Source organism: Gobio gobio (assembly GCF_949357685.1).
Source record: "Gobio gobio genome assembly, chromosome: 6".
In the NCBI taxonomy this organism is placed as follows: Eukaryota; Metazoa; Chordata; class Actinopteri; order Cypriniformes; family Gobionidae; genus Gobio; species Gobio gobio.
The window spans coordinates 25,332,534-25,354,253 of NC_137102.1; the positions used below are offsets into that span (position 1 = coordinate 25,332,534).

Sequence of the window (21,720 nt, forward strand, 5' to 3'; positions counted from 1 at the left end):
TTCGACGATGGAAGGCTGGAGTTGTGTTCCAGATACATGGATGTTGTAAAATCAGCATGACCTGCTTATGTGTACTGGGGGTGATTAGTCATTCCTTTTTTTTAACCCCTTGTCCCTTGTTGTCACAAATTTGTGACAAATCCTTTCTAGCTTTTATTTATTTGTATCAAACTGATTTATTTTCTTTCACTTACTCTTATTTATTTTATATCAGTCACTTATTTCTTTATTTATTAATTTTATTGATTTAATATTTTATTCCAGTCTTTTTCTTTTTGTGATATTGTGAGATTTTTTTCCTGTATTTACTTTGTTTTTATTTAATTTAAAAAAATCATACATTAAGGAGTTAATGAAATTGTCCCTTTGTTATGGAATAGGATCAATAGAAATTAATTCATTTCTTCTCAAATCAATTTGTTTATTGTCATGTGTCAATATTTACAATACAAGAAAAAGAATAGCACTCAAAAGGTTTTTTTTTTTTCTCACTCGGGCAGACCACCAAACCTTTCACATTGATGTCATGACCTTGGTCTTGCAGGTATTGCCTGGCTCAGAAACTCAGGGGTTTCCACCACGAGCAATGCCCCAAAGCCTTTCAGCGCCGTAACGGAGCCATTTTTACAGCATCCCAGCAAAGATGAACTCTGATGCTTCCTTTTTATCAGCATTCACTTGTAATGCACCTAAAACAACAAGATGTTAGTAAATATTTGGAAATGTGACTAATTATACATTACAAATGTACTACAAAATGAAGTGAAACTTGAATTGTGATCAAAATCTTTACATTCCAGTTAAAACACGCTGAATTTAAATTCAATACTATTTCATTAATTTTAATATAGACTTTTCCCTTTAAAGCACCTGCAGACACACAGGAGGAATGAATGGAAAAGCAAGGTGAAAATATCTTCAAATATATATCTTGTTTTATCTAATATTAATACTGTATTTAATAGTAACAAATAACGTGCGAAAGTGAAACAAGTAAATCAATAATCAAGTAGCTAAATTAATAAAAGAGGACCTGGATAGGCCACACTATGCTTTGGAAGAGATTATCAATTTTACAACACGAACTGGAGGCGCAGCAGTTTGCTAAATTTCTGCAGTTTGATATAGCTGCCTACAGAACTTAAAGATCTCACTCTTCTTTCTTGCTGCATTAAAGATTAAATTGGAATTCTGTAATTCTGGTCGCCCCTCATGAGCTAATATCACAGCTGAAGCAGGGCTACGGACTGATTGTCCTATTTCCCCTCACCTCCAACAGGGCGATCAGTTCTAGATCTGCTTCAGCTGTGATATTAGCTCATGAGGGGCGACCAGAATTACTGACATATAGGCCTACCATATACCACAAATTCATCCGATCGCCGCTCGTTTCTATCTGTACACTGGACAAATATGGGATGATTTTACTATAAAAAATATTAATAAATGCAAGCACAATAATCCATGAACATTTTGTAGATAATTTTAATGTCCACAAACAAATGCCTTTCAACCTGTGTGTGCTAAATACAGAATTGCATGAATGTGCAGCATTTTGTACAAATAGACATAATTGTGAATGCAAAACTTCGATTTTGTATTAATGTTGGTCAGAATCTGTGCGTGCTAATGCTGCGTTCACACCAAACGCGAATTGAGCGTCAAAATCGCGTCTACCGCGTCTAGTTTCACGCGCGAACATTTTGAATGCATTCGCGCGTCTGCAGAGAATTGGACGCGCGTAGAAATCGAGCGTTTGAAGCGAAATTGACGCGCGTTCAAGGCACTCCAGGAGAAATATGTCATAAAACACCACTCTGCCTCTTTTCATTTTCATTAAACATATATATTAAGCATTAATAGCCACACAAATGTGGTCCAGGCAACTCCTACATCATCTTCAGTACATGTATATTTAAATATCCTAAAAATATAAAGTTATTAAACTTCTCTTTGCCCTCAGTCAAAACGATTTGGCAGACAACAAATTATAGATTCATGAGAGCAAAGCTCGGCCGTTAGATCTACACAAAACGAACCACTACAGGACATCAGAGCCAGCGGCAGACGCCAGAAGGACTGGACGAGGAAAGGCTGCCTTCGCCGGGGTTATGAGCAGTGATTGCCCGGTGATCGCCTGGATCTCACAACTCCAAAAACACAAGATTATTATTATTTTTTTAATAGGCGCTCTCTTTATAAATAAACCACAGATTTGAGCTTTAAACAACTGAATTCCCACCTGAAAACGTCTTAAAACTACATTTTGTGACACAATAGTACTGTTTTTAATTTATGCAGGGTTTCTCATACACGTCACTTTACCACGTGACAGCAGCGGGCAGGCTCCTGATTGGTTAACGCGGCGCGAATTGACGCCAAAGTTCAAATTTTTCAACTCGGGCGTCAGACGCGAATTCGCTTCAAACGCGTGAATGCACAAAAGCACCATTCGCGTGTAACGCTGCGTTCACACCAAACGCGAATTGAGCGTCAAAATCGCGTCTACCGCGTCTAGTTTCACGCGCGTACATTTTGAATGCATTCGCGCGTCAGCAGAGAATTGGACGCGCGTAGAAATCGAGCGCTGGAAGCGAAATTGACGCGCGTTCAAGGCACTCCAGGAGAAATATGTCATAAAACACCACTCTGCCTCTTTTCATTTTCATTAAACATATATATTAAGCATTAATAGCCACACAAATGTGGTCCAGGCAACTCCTACATCATCTTCAGTACATGTATATTTAAATATACTTAAAATATAAAGTTATTAAACTTATCTTTGCCCTCAGTCAAAACGATTTGGCAGACAACAAATTATAGATTCATGAGAGCAAAGCTCGGCCGTTAGATCTACACAAAACGAACCACTACAGGACATTAGAGCCAGCGGCAGACGCCAGAAGGACTGGCCGAGGAAAGGCTGCCTTCGCCGGGGTTATGAGCAGTGATTGCCCGGTGAACGCCTGGATCTCACAACTCCAAAAACACAAGATTATTTTTTTTAAATAGGCGCTCTCTTTATAAATAAACCACAGATTTGAGCTTTAAACAACTACATTCCCACCTGAAAACGTCTTAAAACTACATTTTGTGACACAATAGTACTGTTTTTAATTTATGCAGGGTTTCTCATACACGTCACTTTACCACGTGACAGCAGCGAGCAGGCTCCTGATTGGTTAACGCGGCGCGAATTGACGCCAAAGTTCAAATTTTTCAACTCGGGCGTCAGACGCGAATTCGCTTCAAACGCGTGAATGCACAAAAGCACCATTCGCGTGTAACGCGCGTATCGCGCAAGACGCTCAATTCGCGTCCAATTCGCGCCATTCGCGCGAACTGGACGCGCGAATGAAGCGGATTCGCGTCCTTCGCGCCACGCGTAACGCGCCGCGGGACCTCAAGACGCGCGTCAACGCGCCTTTCCATTGACTTAACATTGAAATCACTCGCGCCTGACGCTCAATTCGCGTTTGGTGTGAACGCAGCATTAGATGTGCATTTGTGGATCCAGTGCCGCGCATGCATTCATTGACTCGTTTGTGAGTCGATCCTATTTGATTCATACGAGTCAATGAATGCATTTGCGCCACCGGATCCACAAATGCAAATCTTACGCCGCATTCACACGGGGCTTCGGCGTCAACGCTTGACGGAGGGCGTGGCTGAAGCTTGGTGCTGACGCGACCGTCATAGTGACAACAGCTAATCACATACTTGCCGCTTGGACCACAACACAACACAAAAAAGCGCCTTTTTTGACAGCTAGTCTGTGAGACTATTTTGTGTATGAAAACTGATCACTTTATTTGATTCCTCATTTGGCTGGGGGATAGCGCCTATTTGAACCACACATGATATGCTGCCTGTCATTCAATGATAAACAGAGTACACGGACGAAATACAAGCATGATACATTCCAGATTCTCCAACCGTCTCTGCCATCTCCTTCCAGGCCTGGTCTCTCCAGTTTGTGTCCCGGTATGTAAATAATGATTAGTAGTAAAGGATCGGGTGATTACCCACCGCAATTATTAAAAAATTATTAGCTTTTCCTCCATTTTAGATCGTTCTTCACTCTTCATTCACTCTTCATTCACCGGTGTTTTAAACGAACGCTATTGGCTAGCGTCTGCTCTAGGATATTTGCATAGGGTGATCTGATTGGATGACGCCTGCGTTGGCGCTTGAAAAGTTGAGAAATCTTCAACTTTTGCCGCTTGCAACGCGAGTGAAGCGCCGCGACGGAACCCACAATTCAGTTCGGCACATATGACGTCACCCATTCAAAGTGAATGAGAAGCGTTGACGCCGAAGCCCCGTGTGAATGAGGCGTCACTCGTTGCACGCACAGATGAATCATTTGGAGTGCATCTATTTTTCATCGTTGAAATAACATTATTTCAGGATGCAAACCTGACGACAAATCAATGTTAAATATCAACATCGTTTCAATGATAATTTGATTAATGCATTAACATTGATTCAATGTTGATTCAGTGTTAAATAAGTGATTTAATTGTAGTTGAAAAAATATTGATTTTAAGCCCATCTTCATCTATTTTTCATCATTGAAATAACATTATTTCAGGGTGCAAACCTGACGACAAATCAATGTGATGCTGCGTTCACACCAAACGCGAATAGAGCGTCTGGCGCGAGTGATTTCAATGTCAATGGAAAGGCGCGTTGACGCGCGTCTGGAGGTCTCGCGGCGCGGAAGGCGCGTTTCGCGCGGCGCGAAGGACGCGAATCCGCCTCATTCGCGCGTCCAGTTCGCGCGAATTGGACGCGAATTGAGCGTCTTGCGCGATACGCGCGTTACACGTGAATGGTGCTTTTGTGCATTCACGCGTTTGAAGCGAATTCGCGTCTGACGCCCGAGTTGAAAATTTTGAAATTTGGCGTCAATTCGCGCCGCGTTATCCAATCAGGAGCCTGCTTGCTGCTGTCACGTGGTAAAGTGACGTGTATGAGAAACCCTGCATAAATTAAAAATAGTACTATTGTGTCACAAAATGTAGTTTTAAGACTCTTTCAGGTGGGAATGTAATTGTTTAAAGCTCAAGTCTGTGGTTTATTTATAAAGAGAGCGCCTATTTAAAAAAAAATAATCTTGTGTTTTTGGAGTTGTGAGATCCAGGCGATCACTGCGGGCAATCACTGCTCATAACCCCGGCGAAGGCAGCCTTTCCTCGGCCAGTCCTTCTGGCGTCTGCCGCTGGCTCTGATGTCCTGTAGTGGTTCGTTTTGTGTAGATCTAACGGCCGAGCTTTGCTCTCATGAATCTATAATTTGTTGTCTGCCAAATCGTTTTGACTGAGGGCAAAGAGAAGTTTCATAACTTTATATTTTAAGGATATTTAAATATACATGTAGTGAAGATAATGTAGGGGTTGCCTGGACCACATTTGTGTGGCTATTAATGCTTAATATATATGTTTAATGAAAATGAAAAGAGGCAGAGTGGTGTTTTATGACATATTTCTCCTGGAGTGCCTTGAACGCGCGTCAATTTCGCTTCAAACGCTCGATTTCTACGCGCGTCCAATTCTCTGCGGACGCGCGAATGCATTCAAAATGTTCGCGCGTGAAACTAGACGCGGTAGACGCGATTTTGACGCTCAATTCGCGTTTGGTGTGAACGCAGCATTAGGTTTCAACATTGATTCAATGATATTTTAGTTGATGCATTAACATTGATTCAACGATGATTGGTCTGCTATCTGGGAATAAGCTTATTAGCCAAAAAAAATCACTAATCACATCATTAGCACACAGGAAAAGTACTAGTCAGGTGAAATTTACTCTCGTATTCTGATTGGATTGTAAGAGCAGACTGATGGCTATAAAATGTAGGAAAGAAGTTAAAATTAGGCAATGGTTACCTCCAAAGAAAGATGTGCAGCCATCACCAACGTGCATCAAATTGGCCTCACATGCAAGGAAATTGCGGCAAACTAAGACCAATTTACCAGATGATCAAGAACTTCAAGGAGAAGAGGTTCAGCTGCAGCTCCTGGGAGTCAGCTAGGCAATGTGCAGAACTGCTCAATATTGGCAGCAGGTGGTTTCGAGTGCATCTGCACACACAATCAGCCAAAGAGTTTTGGAAAACAGCCCGGTGTCAAGAAGGGCAGCAAAGAAGCAATTTTTCTCAAAAAAATATCAAGGACAGACTGAAATTATGAAGGAAGTATAAGGATTGAACAGCAGAAGACTGGTGCAAAGTTATTTTCTCTGATGAAGCCCACTTCCGACCGTTTGGGACATGTGGAAAATCGATTGTCCAGAGAAGAAAAGGTGAATGTGACCGTGTGCTACTGTGTCGTGCCAACAGCGGAGCATCCTGAGACCATCCATGTGTGGGGTTGCTTTGCATCCAAGGGAGTGGGCTCTCTCACAGTTCTGCCCAAAAAACACTGCCAGGAATAGGATCAAAATGTCCTCCCAACAATCCAGGAGCAATTCAGTGAAGATCCATGCATTTTCCAGCATGATGTCACAAGGCAAGAGGGATAATGAAGTGGCTCAGAGATCATTACACTGACATTTTTAATCTGTGGCTTAATGGTAGAGAACATGTGGTCAATCCTGAAAAGGCAAGTGAACAAGCAGAAGTTCACAAATCGTGATCAACTCCCAAGCACTATTAAGGTGCAGTGTGTGATTTTTAGCAGCATCTAGCGGTGAGGTTGTGAATGGCACTGCAACGCTCACCCCTCCCTTTCAGAGTACATAGAGAAGCTAAGGGGGCCGACACAGGACAACAATTTTGTCGTTGGAGAGAGCAGAGTAGCTAGCGCTCTGTAGAGAAGTTTGTCTGTTTAGGGCTACTGTAGAAACATGACTGCGCAAAATGGCAATTTCACTGAAAGGGGACCTGCAGTTTATGTAAATGGCTCATTCTAAGGTAATAATAAAGGTACATTAAGTAAGTTCTTTATACTCCACTGAAAACATAGTTACCTGTATGTATATTATATTGCATTTCTGTCAATAGATCCTCATAAATACTACACACTGAACCTTTAAGGTAATAATAGATTGCCATCAGTCAGGATTTGGCACAGAAGCTGATATCCAGCATGCCAGAGCGAATTGCAGAGGTTATGAAGAAGAAGAAGGGTCAACACTGTATACTGACTCTGCATATATATTTAAAATGTATGAAATGCTTATAGTTTTCCCAGTATACCATAGAAACGTGAAAAAATAATCTACAAAGACTGAAGCAGCAAACTTTGCAAAAAAATTTGTCACATGGCTGTACTGTACCAAAAATGTTACCCCATATTGCTACTTTCTATGATCTGGCAATCAATAGGGTGAACTAATGTGTTATGAAGATGTTTACACAGCTTTTTGAAGGTTTTTAATACTACTCGATAAAGCAACAATATGTATGATAAACAAGTTTATTTATCCATGAAACAGGAATGCTTGTAGAGCATCAAAATGAGTTTATGATTAAAGACATTAAAAAGAAGAGGAAAAATAACATTGTGTTGCAGCGTAGTAGACATAAATAGAAACTCTTCTTTCATTCTTCTTTCAGGCGCTGGGAGCGTATTGCATGGCAAGTCTGTCAAATTCATTCTCCTGTGGAAACAATTGAGTTTACATTAAACAGGGTAGCTATTTTTTCAGTTTTTCAAATAATGCTCTCACAATGCGTTCAAAAAAAAAGGAAAAAAAGAGCAAGGTGTCCAGTAACACAGTAAACAACCTTACCTTGGCAAGATAATCCTTAATAAAAGGATGTGACTTGTGGGCATCTTTCAGTTGAGACAAATATCGATTTGTCACCTGTGCAGAAACATACACACACAGGCGATATGATAATCCGTGATGATTCCTCAAGGGTGTAAAATGAAGCTCACATACATTGAAGAATGCAGATTAGAAACGTTTTTTTTTTTTTTTTACACACGTAACATGTTAACATTTACATTAATGGAGTTTACCTCAGGAGGTTTGCCCACATGCTGTGTCAACACAATGAGGTTGATGAGTGTCTCCGGGTGGCTGCTGTCCTATAGAAGATAAAGGGCAGATCATGACATTTCACTGGACCACTGACTGATCAATATCCAGTGCATCTTCATGAATTGTTTTCCCTTTCTCTTGTTTTCCCTCCAAGGCATCCAATTTACTGCCTTGTATAAATCAGCATAAGACACTAATAGGATTTATACGAAACTTAATATTCAGTAATATTATCGGTTTAACTGCACTGACAGATGAGAACAATTTGTTTTGAATTGAGCTGGATAATGACACCAAATTTGCAACATTGACACTGTTGTTGAACTGAATTGAATCAACACTGAACTGAATTGAACTTGATTAGCGACACTATAATCTTATGTGGAGCTGCTTTACAGCAGAAAATGTATTTGTTTTATAAATGATGAAGCACTATATAAATAACTATGACTAATGGAAAAATAAAGCAGAATGTTCCCGATCAAGAATAGGGGTGCTTTCACACCTGGGGCCCGTTCTTCGTACCTCGCTAACTCAGTTAGCTGGATTTGATTGTTGACGATTTGGCATGATCTTGGATTGTTTGGTTCTTCGAAGCTCATCCTGGACTTGCTGTCATAGTAACAGGTCCGTAAGCTTAAACCTGCTCGGGAGCAGGCTTATTTCATGTAAACAGGATTAGATTGCATCTTGAGGTGATACTTAAAATCTGTCCCAGCCACTGCTACTTTATTACAAGAGTGCATTACTGAACCAGGGGCAATAATAATAATTTTAAATAATAATATAAAAATGTTATATTGTATATGTATATGAGAATGTATAATGTTGTGTATAGTACTATAGACACAGCCACTTGATTGAGCGATTTATTTGTGATGGAATAATTACTTTATATAGTTATGTTTTTATTGGTTTACACACATGTTGTACAGTTACTCTGAGCCGTGCATTAAGTGATCACGGATATTATGGGAGTGGCTTGATGCAGCGCAATAGAGGATAATTTGATCTTGACCCTTAAGAAACTTAAATACTGTCACGTTACAAATCTGCTTCAAATTTAATTAAAAATTAAATTACAACATTGAAATAAAAATGTAAAGGGTGTACAAATACTGTATAAAATCGTGAATATAAATAATTGGTAATCATGTAAAAGAAAAAAAACATTTATAATTTATCTATTATAACTTATGTTGGTTTTGTCGTTTGGCTGTTTCCTTATAAAGGTTAAGAAATTCGTGTTTTTTTTTGTGTGTAATTTGTCAAGTTTTTATTTTTTATTTGTCAAGTTTTTTGCCAGGTGGCTTTTTAATTATATGATGTCATTATGTTGCTGTCTTGACGCCAGCCAATCGCTGCATTGCTGATCGTGGTTTCGAGTATCGATGCATCTGCCCTCTTCAGGGAAAAAAAGAACGCTCAGTAATCTTAGATCATTTAATCCAGATATTTTAATCCAATCCGCAAATTCGTTTGAAGAACCAAATTAGCCAGAGATCAGTTATCACGATAAAAAGATCTGGGATCTGTCAAATCATCTTAGATGTATTAAGCGAGGTATGAAGAACGGGCCCCAGGCTCGTTTGGAGCGTTTGTTTGTGGTGCGTTTTCTCGCTTAGTTCCGTTTGTTTAGGCATACGTGAACATGGCAATCACGGTCTGATCCGCACCAAAACCATCGCTCCGAGATCGCCTGAACAAGATAGTCTTGGCCGATTGCAAACGAGCTCTGGAGTGGTTCGGTTGAGGTGAGAAAGCAATACGACCCAACGGACCAATGACCCAAGCGGTATCATGATTCCTAACGGCAAATGTGTTATATAAAAAGCAGCGTCTGATTTTGTGAGTGAGCACACCAAAGTGAGAAAACCAAAGAGCACCTCTCATCTTAAATTGTTGTGTAATTGCTCTTTGCTCTGTGCATTGCAGGAATAATGTCCCGACGAAGCCTTGCTTCCCTCTTGAACTGCATTATATAGGCTATATAATAATGCAGGAATGACGGCTACATTCGTACAAAATTACAAATAAGCCAGAATAACTTTAATCTTTTTAACTTAATCTATACTTGTAATGTATTTTCGCAATGCAGACTCGCAGGACCAAAGTTAAACTTTTTTAACTCCCGTTTGCAGTGGGAGACAAAAGTTCCTGCCATTTTCTGTGCTTACTTTGTCCAGAGCATCCTGTAGTACTGACTCAGCCTCCTCCCACTTATTCTGAGCCATGTGACTGGCAGCCTGACCGTTCAGCAGCAGCAGTGTGGGCGAGTACTTGTCTGACATTTCCTGGAAGATGTAGAATGCATCCTGTAATTTATCTCCCCCCTGTTGGTAGAAGAATGAGGTAGAAGACATTCAATTCCCAGTAGATAAGGAAAAAACATCATTCAGCAAAACTAGCAAATACTGAATAGGCAATAGGCATGCAGAGGCATCTCAAATATTTCAGCTCACTACCACAATGCATATGTCTCAATGCAAAACTGTACAGTAAATGGATGTATTTGGAATGCATAAATGTACCTATTTGTCAGTTATTAAGGCTATTGAACCCCAGCAGTCAAAACAGATTAAAGACAATAAGTGTACTTCTAATGACATGAAAGTACTATATTTTGTTTTAGTATTTACTTTAATATTTTAATATTTTGTGACCTCTAACCAAAGCTCACAAAGGGAAACGTAAATTGTTTTATTCACTGACAAATGCCGTACTAAAATGGATGTTCTAGATGGATGGATTTTTGGATGGTTGGTGAGTGGCCACCACATTCCAACAAGACAGTGACATCAGCAAGGAGATGGTGAGTGATGATTTGGGCTGGAATATTGGGGAGTGAGATCCAAGGTTAGCCTGGCTCCGCCCTCCTACGTACTTCCGCTCAATTTTCATTTTCCTTCAGTACTACGTCTGGGACTGCGGTGTATGCTTAGGTTTTCCCCCGAACAATTTTTTACCGGTCCCATCAGCGAACAGAGGGAGTGGCTGAGAGCGATGACGTTGATGTCGTGCGCTAGTTTGAGTTGTAGTTCAGTTATGGCGGCGGTGAAAGATGCGAGTGTGTGGCAGCGCTGACGAATGTCCAGAAGTTAAAAGTGTGGCGAGGTCAGAGATGTATAGTAACGAAGTAGAACTACTTCACTACTGTACTTAAGTACTAAAAGGCAGTATCTGTACTTTACTAGAGTATTATTTTTTTCTCCTACTTCCACTTTTACTTCAGTAAATATTTTCGATGAGTTTAATACTTTTACTCCGATATTTTTTTTATGTGCTGCATCGTTACTCGTTACAATTATAAAAATGTTACGAATCATTCCATTCCAAACCCACATTACCGCTTATGAGAGAGAGCGCGCGCGCGAGAGTGCGAGAGAGAGACAGAGCGCGAGAGAGAGAGAGCGCGCGAGAGAGAGAGCGCGCGAGAGAGAGAGCGCGCGAGAGAGAGAGCGCGCGAGAGAGCCCCGCGAACGCGCATTCACTGTCTTTAAAACAACACGAGCGTCTTGCGCTCAAATTGCTCTCTATTTGTTTACATAGTTAATGTGCACTGAAGTAACATATACAAACAATGAACAGCTGTATTTTTATAACTAAGATTAACAAAGATTAATAAATACAGTAAAAATGTATTGATCATGGTCAGGGGCGTAAATTTCATCTAACAGTTGGGGGGGACGATAAACATGAAATTTCTCAAGAGCAATTTTTGAAGGGGACACAAATAATACAGCCAAAATCGTACTTGTAAGGATATGTGTACCACAAAAAAATATATAATAATATAAAAAAAAAAAAAAAAAAAAACATTTTGTGCTTATTTGGCGTTTTGGTGCACTGAAAAATGATCTAATGTTTTTCTTTTCTCTGTCATTTTATCTGACCAACAACACAAAGCGATAGTTGTTTAAATATGAGTAAGGTTCCCCACGCAGTCATATTATAATTATTAAATTATCTCGTATCCTACACATAGTATTTTATACTATGATATTCAGATCTTTAGATATTCAACTGCAGCAAGCCCAACACAGATCTGGCGGAGCGGCCGTCCGCATATACTTTAGATTTAGAATTAGCGCCAATTCGAGGGCGGGTTCGGGTTGCTTGAATTATGGGTTCATTAGCCTATTATTCTTAATGAAAAACACAGCAAGAAAACAGTACAATGACACACTCCGTTAAATAGGCACTTTTACATGTCGCTTTGAAACCAAATGTTCCGCGATCATCTTCTGTCAGCTGTTTGCTCTGGTGATTAATGAAATCTGACTCTCGTTCGGCTCGTGCTGTATTGAGCAGACACATGCAGTTTTTAATTGTTGTGTCTGTTCTCTAACTAAACAAAATTATTTTATTACTATAAAAATGAAAACGACGGTGGCCCGGGGCGGTGCCGCGGTGGGCAAGTGATATTAACAGTGTTTTGCCTAATCTGTATTAAAGAGAAAAGAGGCCGAAAGAGTTCATCTGATGTTTAAAGTGAATAAAATAGTATTGACAGCTTACTGGAGTTTCATAACTGCTGTCTGAAGGGCTTGTTGTCTCCCCAAACTTGTGTTGTAGTTTTTTTTACGTTCTATGGGTAACGTTAAGTTAGTTGAGGTGCGCGGTGGATCAAACCACTGTGGGGCAAAGGGGGAGGGGGGAACTCAAAATTTTTCTAAACTTAAACGCATTTTTTTGTCCTGTTTGCTTTTGTATTGTTTTACTACTTACACATGTATTTTAAGTATATATCATTATATTATTTACAATACTCAGTGTGGTTTTTAGGGGGGGACAGCCCTCAGATTGGGGGGGTCCTGTCCCCCCCGTCCCCCCCGTGATTTACGCCCCATAGTTCATAGTTATTAGTCTAATACATTAACTAATGTAATGTTAACAAATCAAACCATATTGTAAAGTGTTGCAAACAAATAATTTACTCAGAACACCTCTTGAAATGAGAATATAAGTGTGCTTACCCCATTTTTTTTAGTAAGAGTGGTTATAGTAAGATTTAATCTTAATGAACTACAGTATTTTCAGGTTATTTATATGACAATATGTAGAAAAATTACGTACCAACATTGTGATTGTCCTTTAGCTTAATCATTTGAAATAACAAAAACAATATGATGTTCAAACTTTTGACTACTTTCTTTAATAACTACATAACACAATACTTGTACTTTTACTTTCAGTACTTGAGTAGTACATTTTAAAATAAACTACTTGCAATACTTAAGTACAAAAAATGTTGAATACTTTAGTACTTCTACTTAAGTGTGGTGCTTAAAGAGCACTTCAACTTCTACTCAAGTCACTTTTTTGATAAGGAACTTGTACTTTTACTCAAGTATGTGTCTCTAGTACTTTATACATCTCTGGGCGAGGTGGACGAGTGAGCGACACCGGTGTGCGTGATTGAGACACACCGATCTCGAGGGAGCACGGAGGCATATAAGGACGAGCGACACCGGTGAAGGACGAGAGAGGACCAGGCCTGGATTTTAAGTTGGGTTTTGTTATGTTTGTGCGCGGCAGTCGTCCGTGAGGGGCTGCCGCTTTTACTTTCATTTTGTGTTTATTATTTGATTAAAAGTTGTTAAACGTTCGCCGGTTCCCGCCTCCTTCTTCCCTGAACAAACGAACTCCCTTTACACGGAGCAAGAACAATCACTGCTGTACTGCTGATGTTGTGGTCCGGGAAAAGTCTTTTTCAGCTCGCTCCATTAGTGGTGAAGGAGTTGGCTGAAGCCGTCCGTCTCCCACCACCCGCGAGAAAAACCCAGGCTGAATTACCGACTTTTGACAAACACCAAGGTCGTGTGGTAATGTAATTGCTGTCCGAATCCACATCTCTGAGTTTTCAAGAATATATCACTTCAAAACTCACTGTTTATATCCTTTATAGACCCTTTCAGAGCACTGTGCGGTTGCGTGAGCTGTAATTTGCATTTCTAGACTTGTATTTCTTTAAATACTGGCAAGTGTTTACAAGAGCAAAATATTTCACCACCGCTCAAAAAATAAAAGAAGAAAAGCACGTAAACATTTGAATTGGGCTGTTATTCAAGGCGGCATTTATTCTTATCATACTAAGCATATGACATTTTATTGACAGCATACAATCATATATGATTGCACGAGATATGCACCACAAGAGCAGCGCGTTCAGATCACAAAACTCTCCTCTCCACCGTGAATATATAACAATCCGAATGTACTAATGCACGAGGTTTTATCACTTACACTGAGGTGGTGTGCTCAGTTAATGTGAGAATCAAAGGCGAACGGCGCGTGACATACGTCACGACCAAACGTTAGTGATTGGTTAGGCAGATCCAGAGTGACTCTTCGCAGATCCAATAGTTTTAAACTTCAACAGAGTACCCGCCTTCAAGGAAGTAAACGCTTGTCAATGGAGAGTGGCCAGACTCTATGTACAAATGAAATGTACGAGAGTCTGGTAAAACCAGGCTAATCCAAGGTCCCTTTAGTGTGTCAAAATTAGTTATGCAAGAGTTTATTACTGACCATTTTCTGCTACGGTATAAAAAGAAAGGATAGTGTTTAATGGCATCTTTTTATGAATGAAGGCCAGTATCACTGATACAAATGTCTCAATGAAAATGATTTGCCCTCCTAATTTTAAACATTAATTATAGCCATTCAACAATACAGTGTAATTGAAAGCTATCCATTTTTTAACATTTATTAGGCTACAAAAATATAACTTCATTTAAGTGAACTTAAAACAATCCTCACATAAACCCATTATAAATGTCATATTTACCTGTGCCCTTTCTACCTGTCTAATAGGAAATATTAAAGTTATCAAACAGTCTGCACTGCATAAATTATAAATTAAATATAGATTAATTCTTATTAAAGGTATAAAGTTCTTTAGTCAAGAGCAGTGAGTAATTTTCTCTGTTCCCTTTGTTCTCTGATGGACATTAATGACACACAGCATTAGTGGCTGCTGTCCTTTTAAGATCTGCCGCTGCCACACATGACGTGGATCTCACACGCGTCCCATTTTCTCACAACTCTATGTTCATTTAAGACTTTTTTTTAACTCATTTAAGACTGCTAAACTCAGCAAAATGGACATTTTGCCATAATTGTGTGTGTTACTGTTTGTTCAAGCGTGAAAGAGAACTCGACTCTGGTGCGCTGTGTGTGCGTACGATACTGGCACACGTCTTTCTGAGCGTTGTGTGTTTGTGAGGGCATTCACAGACAGCACGTTCTCTTGTCTTTTCGTGCTTTAACGGTAGGGCTGGGTATCGATTCAGATGTTCCGATTTGATTCGATTTCGATTCACAAGCTCTCAAATCGATTCGATTTAGATTCTCGATTCAATCTCGATTCAACTCAATGAATATAGATTTAATTCAAATAGCCTACGATGTTTATAAAAAAAGAACAGTGAACAAGTTTACAAGTGGGTTATTAAAAAGAAATTAAGAGCCACAAACCTGTATATTGAACTCTTTTTATTTTAGGTACACTTGGGTAGGCCTACATTAAAACCGAACCAATCTCTATATTTCAAATGCATACAATTATGTTAAATACAATATAATTTTGTTTTTATGGATATTTTGATACACTTATTCTAAAACATAAAAAGGATATTGGATGATTTTCAGCAATTTTCAGTAAAGGACAAGCATTTCTTGCGATTTAGCCGACCGTCATTCAGACTCTGTCCGTTTTTATGGAGGCTTTTTCCTCCAGGGGCGTCTGAGCTTTGATTCGTGCCCCGGATGATGCATTATATTTCGTCACTATCTCTGTTATTTGCGTGCCTTCCTTAGATGCGATTGCCATTCGATTTTATCTTAACGACAAGCATATATGCGATACCGGGCAGGATCGACTGGAAACTACAGGGAAAAAAAAAATCGATTCTTGGTCTTGAGAATCAATTTTGAATTGACCACATTTTAAAAAACGATTAATCGAAAAATATATATTTTTTTCCCAGCCCTATTTAACGGTTTAAATTCATTTGCATGAATAAGAACGTGATCTAGGGCCCTATGAAATCCGTTTTATTTTTTCTCAAATTCCGTTTCATTTTTTCCCAAATTCGGTTTTTTTCCGTTTTAATTTTTGGGAATTCAGTTTTTTTTACCCTTAACTGTTATTTTAGTCGTAAAAAGAGTGTTTTTAATGTTAATATAATAGAACATAAAACATAAAATAGGAATGACCTTAAATTTATTGAGGTAACAAACATCATATTTACTTTTCAGGACAAATACTGCAACATAACACTGCACTCTAAGCACTTTCAAGTCACAACTAGATATTAGTGCTGTGAATTGATAATTTAAAAAAAAAACTAATTAATCGCATTTTTTCTGTAATTAATCATGACATTGGAGTTTTTAATATTTTGATATTGTAATAATTTCAGTTACTCTCCAAATTAATTTAGATACAATTTAAAGACAGCATATTTTAAATGTGTGTTGTAATGGCATCTTTTTATAAATGAAGGCCAGTATCACTGATATTAATGTCTCTATGAAACATGATAACGTTACATTACAGTATAACTGAAAGCTACCAATTTCAACATTTATTAGGCTTTAAAAAATAACTTAATTTAATTGAACTTAAAACAATCTTTACATAAACCCATTATAATAAATGTTATATTTACCTGTGGCCTTCCCTGTCAGACATAGTCTACACAGAAATTGAATAAAGTTATCAACACCTTTCTTAACTGCATAAATAATAAGTGAAATATAGATTAATCATCATTAAAGCTACAATCTTCTGTTCCCGTTGTTCTTTGAACATTAATGACAGACATTATCAGTGCTACTGTCACTTTAAGATCTACCTCAGCCAAACATGATGTGGATAATGCTGCCTTCACGTGCTATCGGAAATTTGATGATTCCGACTTCTGAAGTCGTGATTACGAGCGCATTGCATTCAAGTTTCAAAATGTGAGGGCGTTCATGTGCAATGTTTACCTAGGAAACTCGTATATTACGATAATTCCGAGAGCACGTGAAGGCAGCATAAGACGCGCTGACCAGCGCATCTCATTTTCAAGTTCATTTAAGGCATTATTTTCCATACAGTACATTAAAGTGCATTAAAAACAAGGCAAAATACAGCAAGCACTCCCCGTGAGGGAACTGCTCGGCTCGGTACAGAGGGCTTAGCGTTGCGTTTCTTAACTTTTTCACCGACGAAAGCAGAGCCGTGGTGAGTCGCTTCGCCATACTTTCATTGATTTGAAGGGGGAGCTGAAATGACTGGAGGGGTTGTGTTGCCCAGATTTGCTTCCCCCGTCTGCATTTTCCCCAGACATACGTTCTTCTCCCACACAAAACCGCATTTCATTCCACGTCAACACTAGATTCCGCGTTAATATGCCAATTCCGCGATTCTGTCCGTGATTCGGTGATCGCAGAAATCATAGGGCCCTAGTGATCAAACCATTCCAAAGGATGAATAAAAAAATGTATGCTGTGTTAATTGCGTTAAATATTTTTAACGCGTTAAACTGGAAAAAAATTAATCGCATGCGTTAACGCATTACCATTGACAGCAGTATTAAATATCTATTTGGCGATTGGTTGACATTATCCAATAGCCTGCAAAGTAATTTCAGAGGAAACATTGTGATGATCGATAATGAAAACAAAACTTTTTATCTTTAGGATGACGTGCACCAATGAATCGGTCACAGGAACACAAGGAATGCCCATTAAGAAAGTAAATTATTTTAATATCACATTGATTTGTATACTCACAATGGCAAGGTTGACCCAGGCTGTAGCAAGCTGAGTCAAAGTGGCATCTTCATCTTGGTCTTGCATCTTCTTTAGCTCCTTTCTGTTAATACAACAGATCCATGAAAATATGAAAACATATTTAAAGGCATTAAAGGTACAGTATGTCAGTTTCGCCGCTAGAGGTCACTTATTCAAAATAATACAAAATTAAAATGACGTCATTGATAGGCCAGGCCATGACTCTAGACTTTACACTGGTTAAAATAGCAGATTTCTCTGGATTTAAACCTTGTTGGAAACATTTAGAATAATGTAAGTACACAAGTCAATAAAATATATAACATTGTTCTTAGCAGTTTTTGAACATTTTCATCCAAAAATCGTACATATTGTGCCTTTAAAGGCAGGTTTAATTTCTTATTTGTAGATTAGAGTCAGAAGTTAGGCAACATAATATAGTGTCAAATAATATTTAGCAGGTTCAAAGGTATTGTTAATAAAACATGCAAATAGCATTCACACGCACACAGAGAACCTAAAATAAATAATTAATAAACAAACAAATACCTTGCCATATCAACTCTGTCCAACTTTAGGAGTACCTGGACAGTCATGGCCATGCTATAAGAGAAATACAAAATGACAGTGAGCAACTTGTACATTTGTAATCCCACTCATAAACTATTTATGAAAACTCCCGACTCACCACTCCAGACTCTCTCCCTGGTGCAGGGTACGTAACGCCGCATCTGTGTTCATCTCATGCAGATAGATGGAAGCCGCCATCAGCAGGAAGGTGGTGTTGGAAACATCAACACTCTTAGCCATCTTTTTGTCCAGTTCTGCCACTATTGCATCCCTAAGAAAAGCATTGTGCCACCAGAAGTATGGTTTAGTTCACTTCATGCCTAATCATTAAAAAGGGATAGTCCACCCAAAATTTGCTCATCCTCAGTCGTTCCAAACTCACTTTCATTCATCTTTGGAAAAACAAATGAAGATCTTTTTAATGAAATCTGAGATTTCTGTCCCTCCATTGACAGTCTACGCAACCACCACTTTCAAACCCCCAAAAGGTAGTAAAGAAATCATTAAAGTCATGAGTTTCCAGTGGTTTAGCCACAATTTTATGAAATGACACGAGTGCTTTGTTTACGCAAAGCAAAACATAATTTACCACTTTATTTACAAAATATGAATCTCCAAAGCGCGTTCCGCAATGTCTGCTCTTGCGTCAACAACACAAATGCCTCACGGTGCTCTCTTGAACACATTGAAGATTAATATTTTCAAATAAAGTGGTAAATTATGTCTTTACTACCTTTCTCTCAGATTTTAAAAGATCTTCATTTGTGTTCCAAAGATGAACGAAAGTCTTACAGGTTTGGAACGACATGAGGATGAGTAATTAATGACAGAATTTTCCTTTCTGGTTGAACTAACCCTTTAACTGATAGACCAAATGGCTAACCTGTAGTATATGTATCTTGGGTTATATTTATATATAGTCTGAAACAATTAATTAAAAAAAATGATAGTTTAACTGCACAAACCTCTTGCCTTCATTGGACAGGTACTCGGCAAACATCCTAACAGCCTGCATCTCCTCAGAGGCGCTGGGCTTTATTTCATCCAGAACCACACCATACTTCCTCTGAGAAGACAACAGAAATCATCAGTTATTTAGAACTCAAAATTAACAGCACTAACTGTAAAGCATATGCACATATATGAAAATACACATATATGAGGGGGGTAATATCTGTCTGCTTTCTGTCATAGAGGGAAAAAAACGCTATAGCTGACAGTTAAATCGAAATATAATATGCAAATCAATCTAATTTAGTACGGGTTGGTGTTCAATTGTTTTAATCTCAACAACATTAAACCAACAAAACAGTAGCACGGCGCCACAACAGAATGACTGATGCTAAACATAACTTACCTGAGCAATATATGCTCTGTACAGAAAAATGTTCTTCTCTGCATCCTTTTCTGGCCCTGTTGTCTAAAAGAAATATAAGATATTTACAAGTGGTTGTTTGTCATTTGTTAATTACGGTCTTGTTAAAATATTTAGGTAGTGAATTATAGAGACGCTATAAAGAATTAGCCACAGGCTAACAGACATACTCTAGAATCTATAGGCCTAAGCGTTTCAGTAGGACATGTTTTCGTGTCATGGAGAATATTTTCAGGACACTCACCTTTACTTTTTGGACTTCGTTAATGCAGTGTTGATAACTGCCGATGTAAAACGCGTTTTTAACATCGAACAGCTCATCCACTTCATTCTGCTGCGACGCCATGTTTGTGAAACGTCAACTTTGTTGACGTCACTATGGCCACGTAACCAGAACGGCTTGCTTCATTTCGCTGATGAATTCATACCGGTGTGTGTATGGTGTCCTCTTGTGGCGTCGTCAGGAATAGGCGAAAATTACTATTCCGTCCAGTGGAGCTCAGTGAAAATGACACCCAGGCCCAGCTCCCCGTCTCTAAACTTATGCAGACATACTGTAGGCTACATGTTACATGCATCAATAAAGTTACTTTAAAAAAAAAAAATTCATTTTAGTACCATTTTTAGGTCTACTTAATGTATTGGAACTGTTAAATATTTGTATAATATGTTTATATAGGCTATATATATATATATATATATATATATATATATATATATATATATATATATATATATATATATATATATATATATATATATATATATATATATATATATATATATATAGTGTTGGGGAGTAACTAGTTACATGTAATTACGTAATTTAATTACAAAATAAATGTAACTGTAATCAGCCTACAGTTACTGAGAATTTTTTTTAATTAAATTAGTTACTTATGAAAATATGAATGATTGCAAAGGGGGAGGAAATGTGTTATATAATACACGAATCATGATGTCTCCTGCCATTTAAAGGTTTTGCAAAGCGATGCTATTCTTTTGATTGGCTCTTGTTTGAATTTGCAGCGTGCCACATCAGACAATTACATAAATCCACATTGTCGATGAAAGCTTTAGGCTACAACCTGTCTGAGAGTTGCCACCATAGCGAGTGATAAAAATGTGTTTTCAGTGCTGGAAAATAGAAAAGTAATCCAAACGTAATCAAATGTCATCAGTTACATTACTTTAATAAAGTAATTGAAAAGTTACACTACTTATTACATTTTAAATAGGGTAACCTGTAATCTGTAACCCATTACATTTCTAAAGTAACCTTCCCAACACTGCATATATATATATATATATATATATATATATATATATATATATATATATATGCAGTGTTGGGATATATATACTATATGCAACTTGCCCCGAACACTGTTATATTATTCACACAGTTAAACTGCTCAGTTGACTCATGTTTATGTTATATGTACTGGTTTTATTGTGTTTATTGTGTTGATTTTAATTTGAAGGACAGATTTCACACACACACACACACACAAAAAAGAAAAAAGAAATAAATAAAGCAAGATACCAACATACAAAAAAGATAAAAAGCATTTGTGTAATTGGACTTTTGTCTCAAACAAACATAGCCTAGCCCTTGTGACTACTTGCCTACTAGACTCCTCTATATCTTAATTTTGGTCCAAATAATTCAAATTATTATATTACAAATTTGAATTTCCCTAGTCCTTATTCTTGTTTTCATTGAAACTCATTGAGACTCACTCCATCTCATCATCTATATTTCTTTCGTTTCAGGCCTATAGTTTGGTTATTTGTAAAAAATAAAAAAAATAAATAAAATAATAAATAAATAAATAAAACATTTACGGATGTTTAAATACTGCCAATTTCAAAGTTAAACACCTTCACAGAAAAATTAATATTCATACATATTCCAGAGTTGTTGCTAGACATCCAGGGCTCAGAATTATAAAATTATAAAGGAAAAGCCACATTTTCACCTGTGTCATAGT

General features: G+C 38.1%; 1 protein-coding gene across 1 annotated transcript; it reads right to left on the minus strand.

Annotated features, from left to right (window-relative positions):
* Positions 1-7,408: 7,408 nt before the first annotated feature.
* On the minus strand, positions 7,409-20,110 carry cope (COPI coat complex subunit epsilon). Its single transcript, XM_079819056.1, has 10 exons — positions 19,971-20,110; positions 19,709-19,771; positions 19,317-19,417; positions 18,470-18,622; positions 18,331-18,384; positions 17,782-17,863; positions 10,173-10,328; positions 7,974-8,042; positions 7,741-7,815; positions 7,409-7,608 (listed from the first exon to the last, which is right to left on the minus strand). Exons 1-10 carry the CDS (start codon positions 20,070-20,072, stop codon positions 7,561-7,563), a joined length of 903 nt encoding a protein of 300 aa, XP_079675182.1. The 5' UTR covers positions 20,073-20,110; the 3' UTR covers positions 7,409-7,560.
* Positions 20,111-21,720: the final 1,610 nt, after the last annotated feature.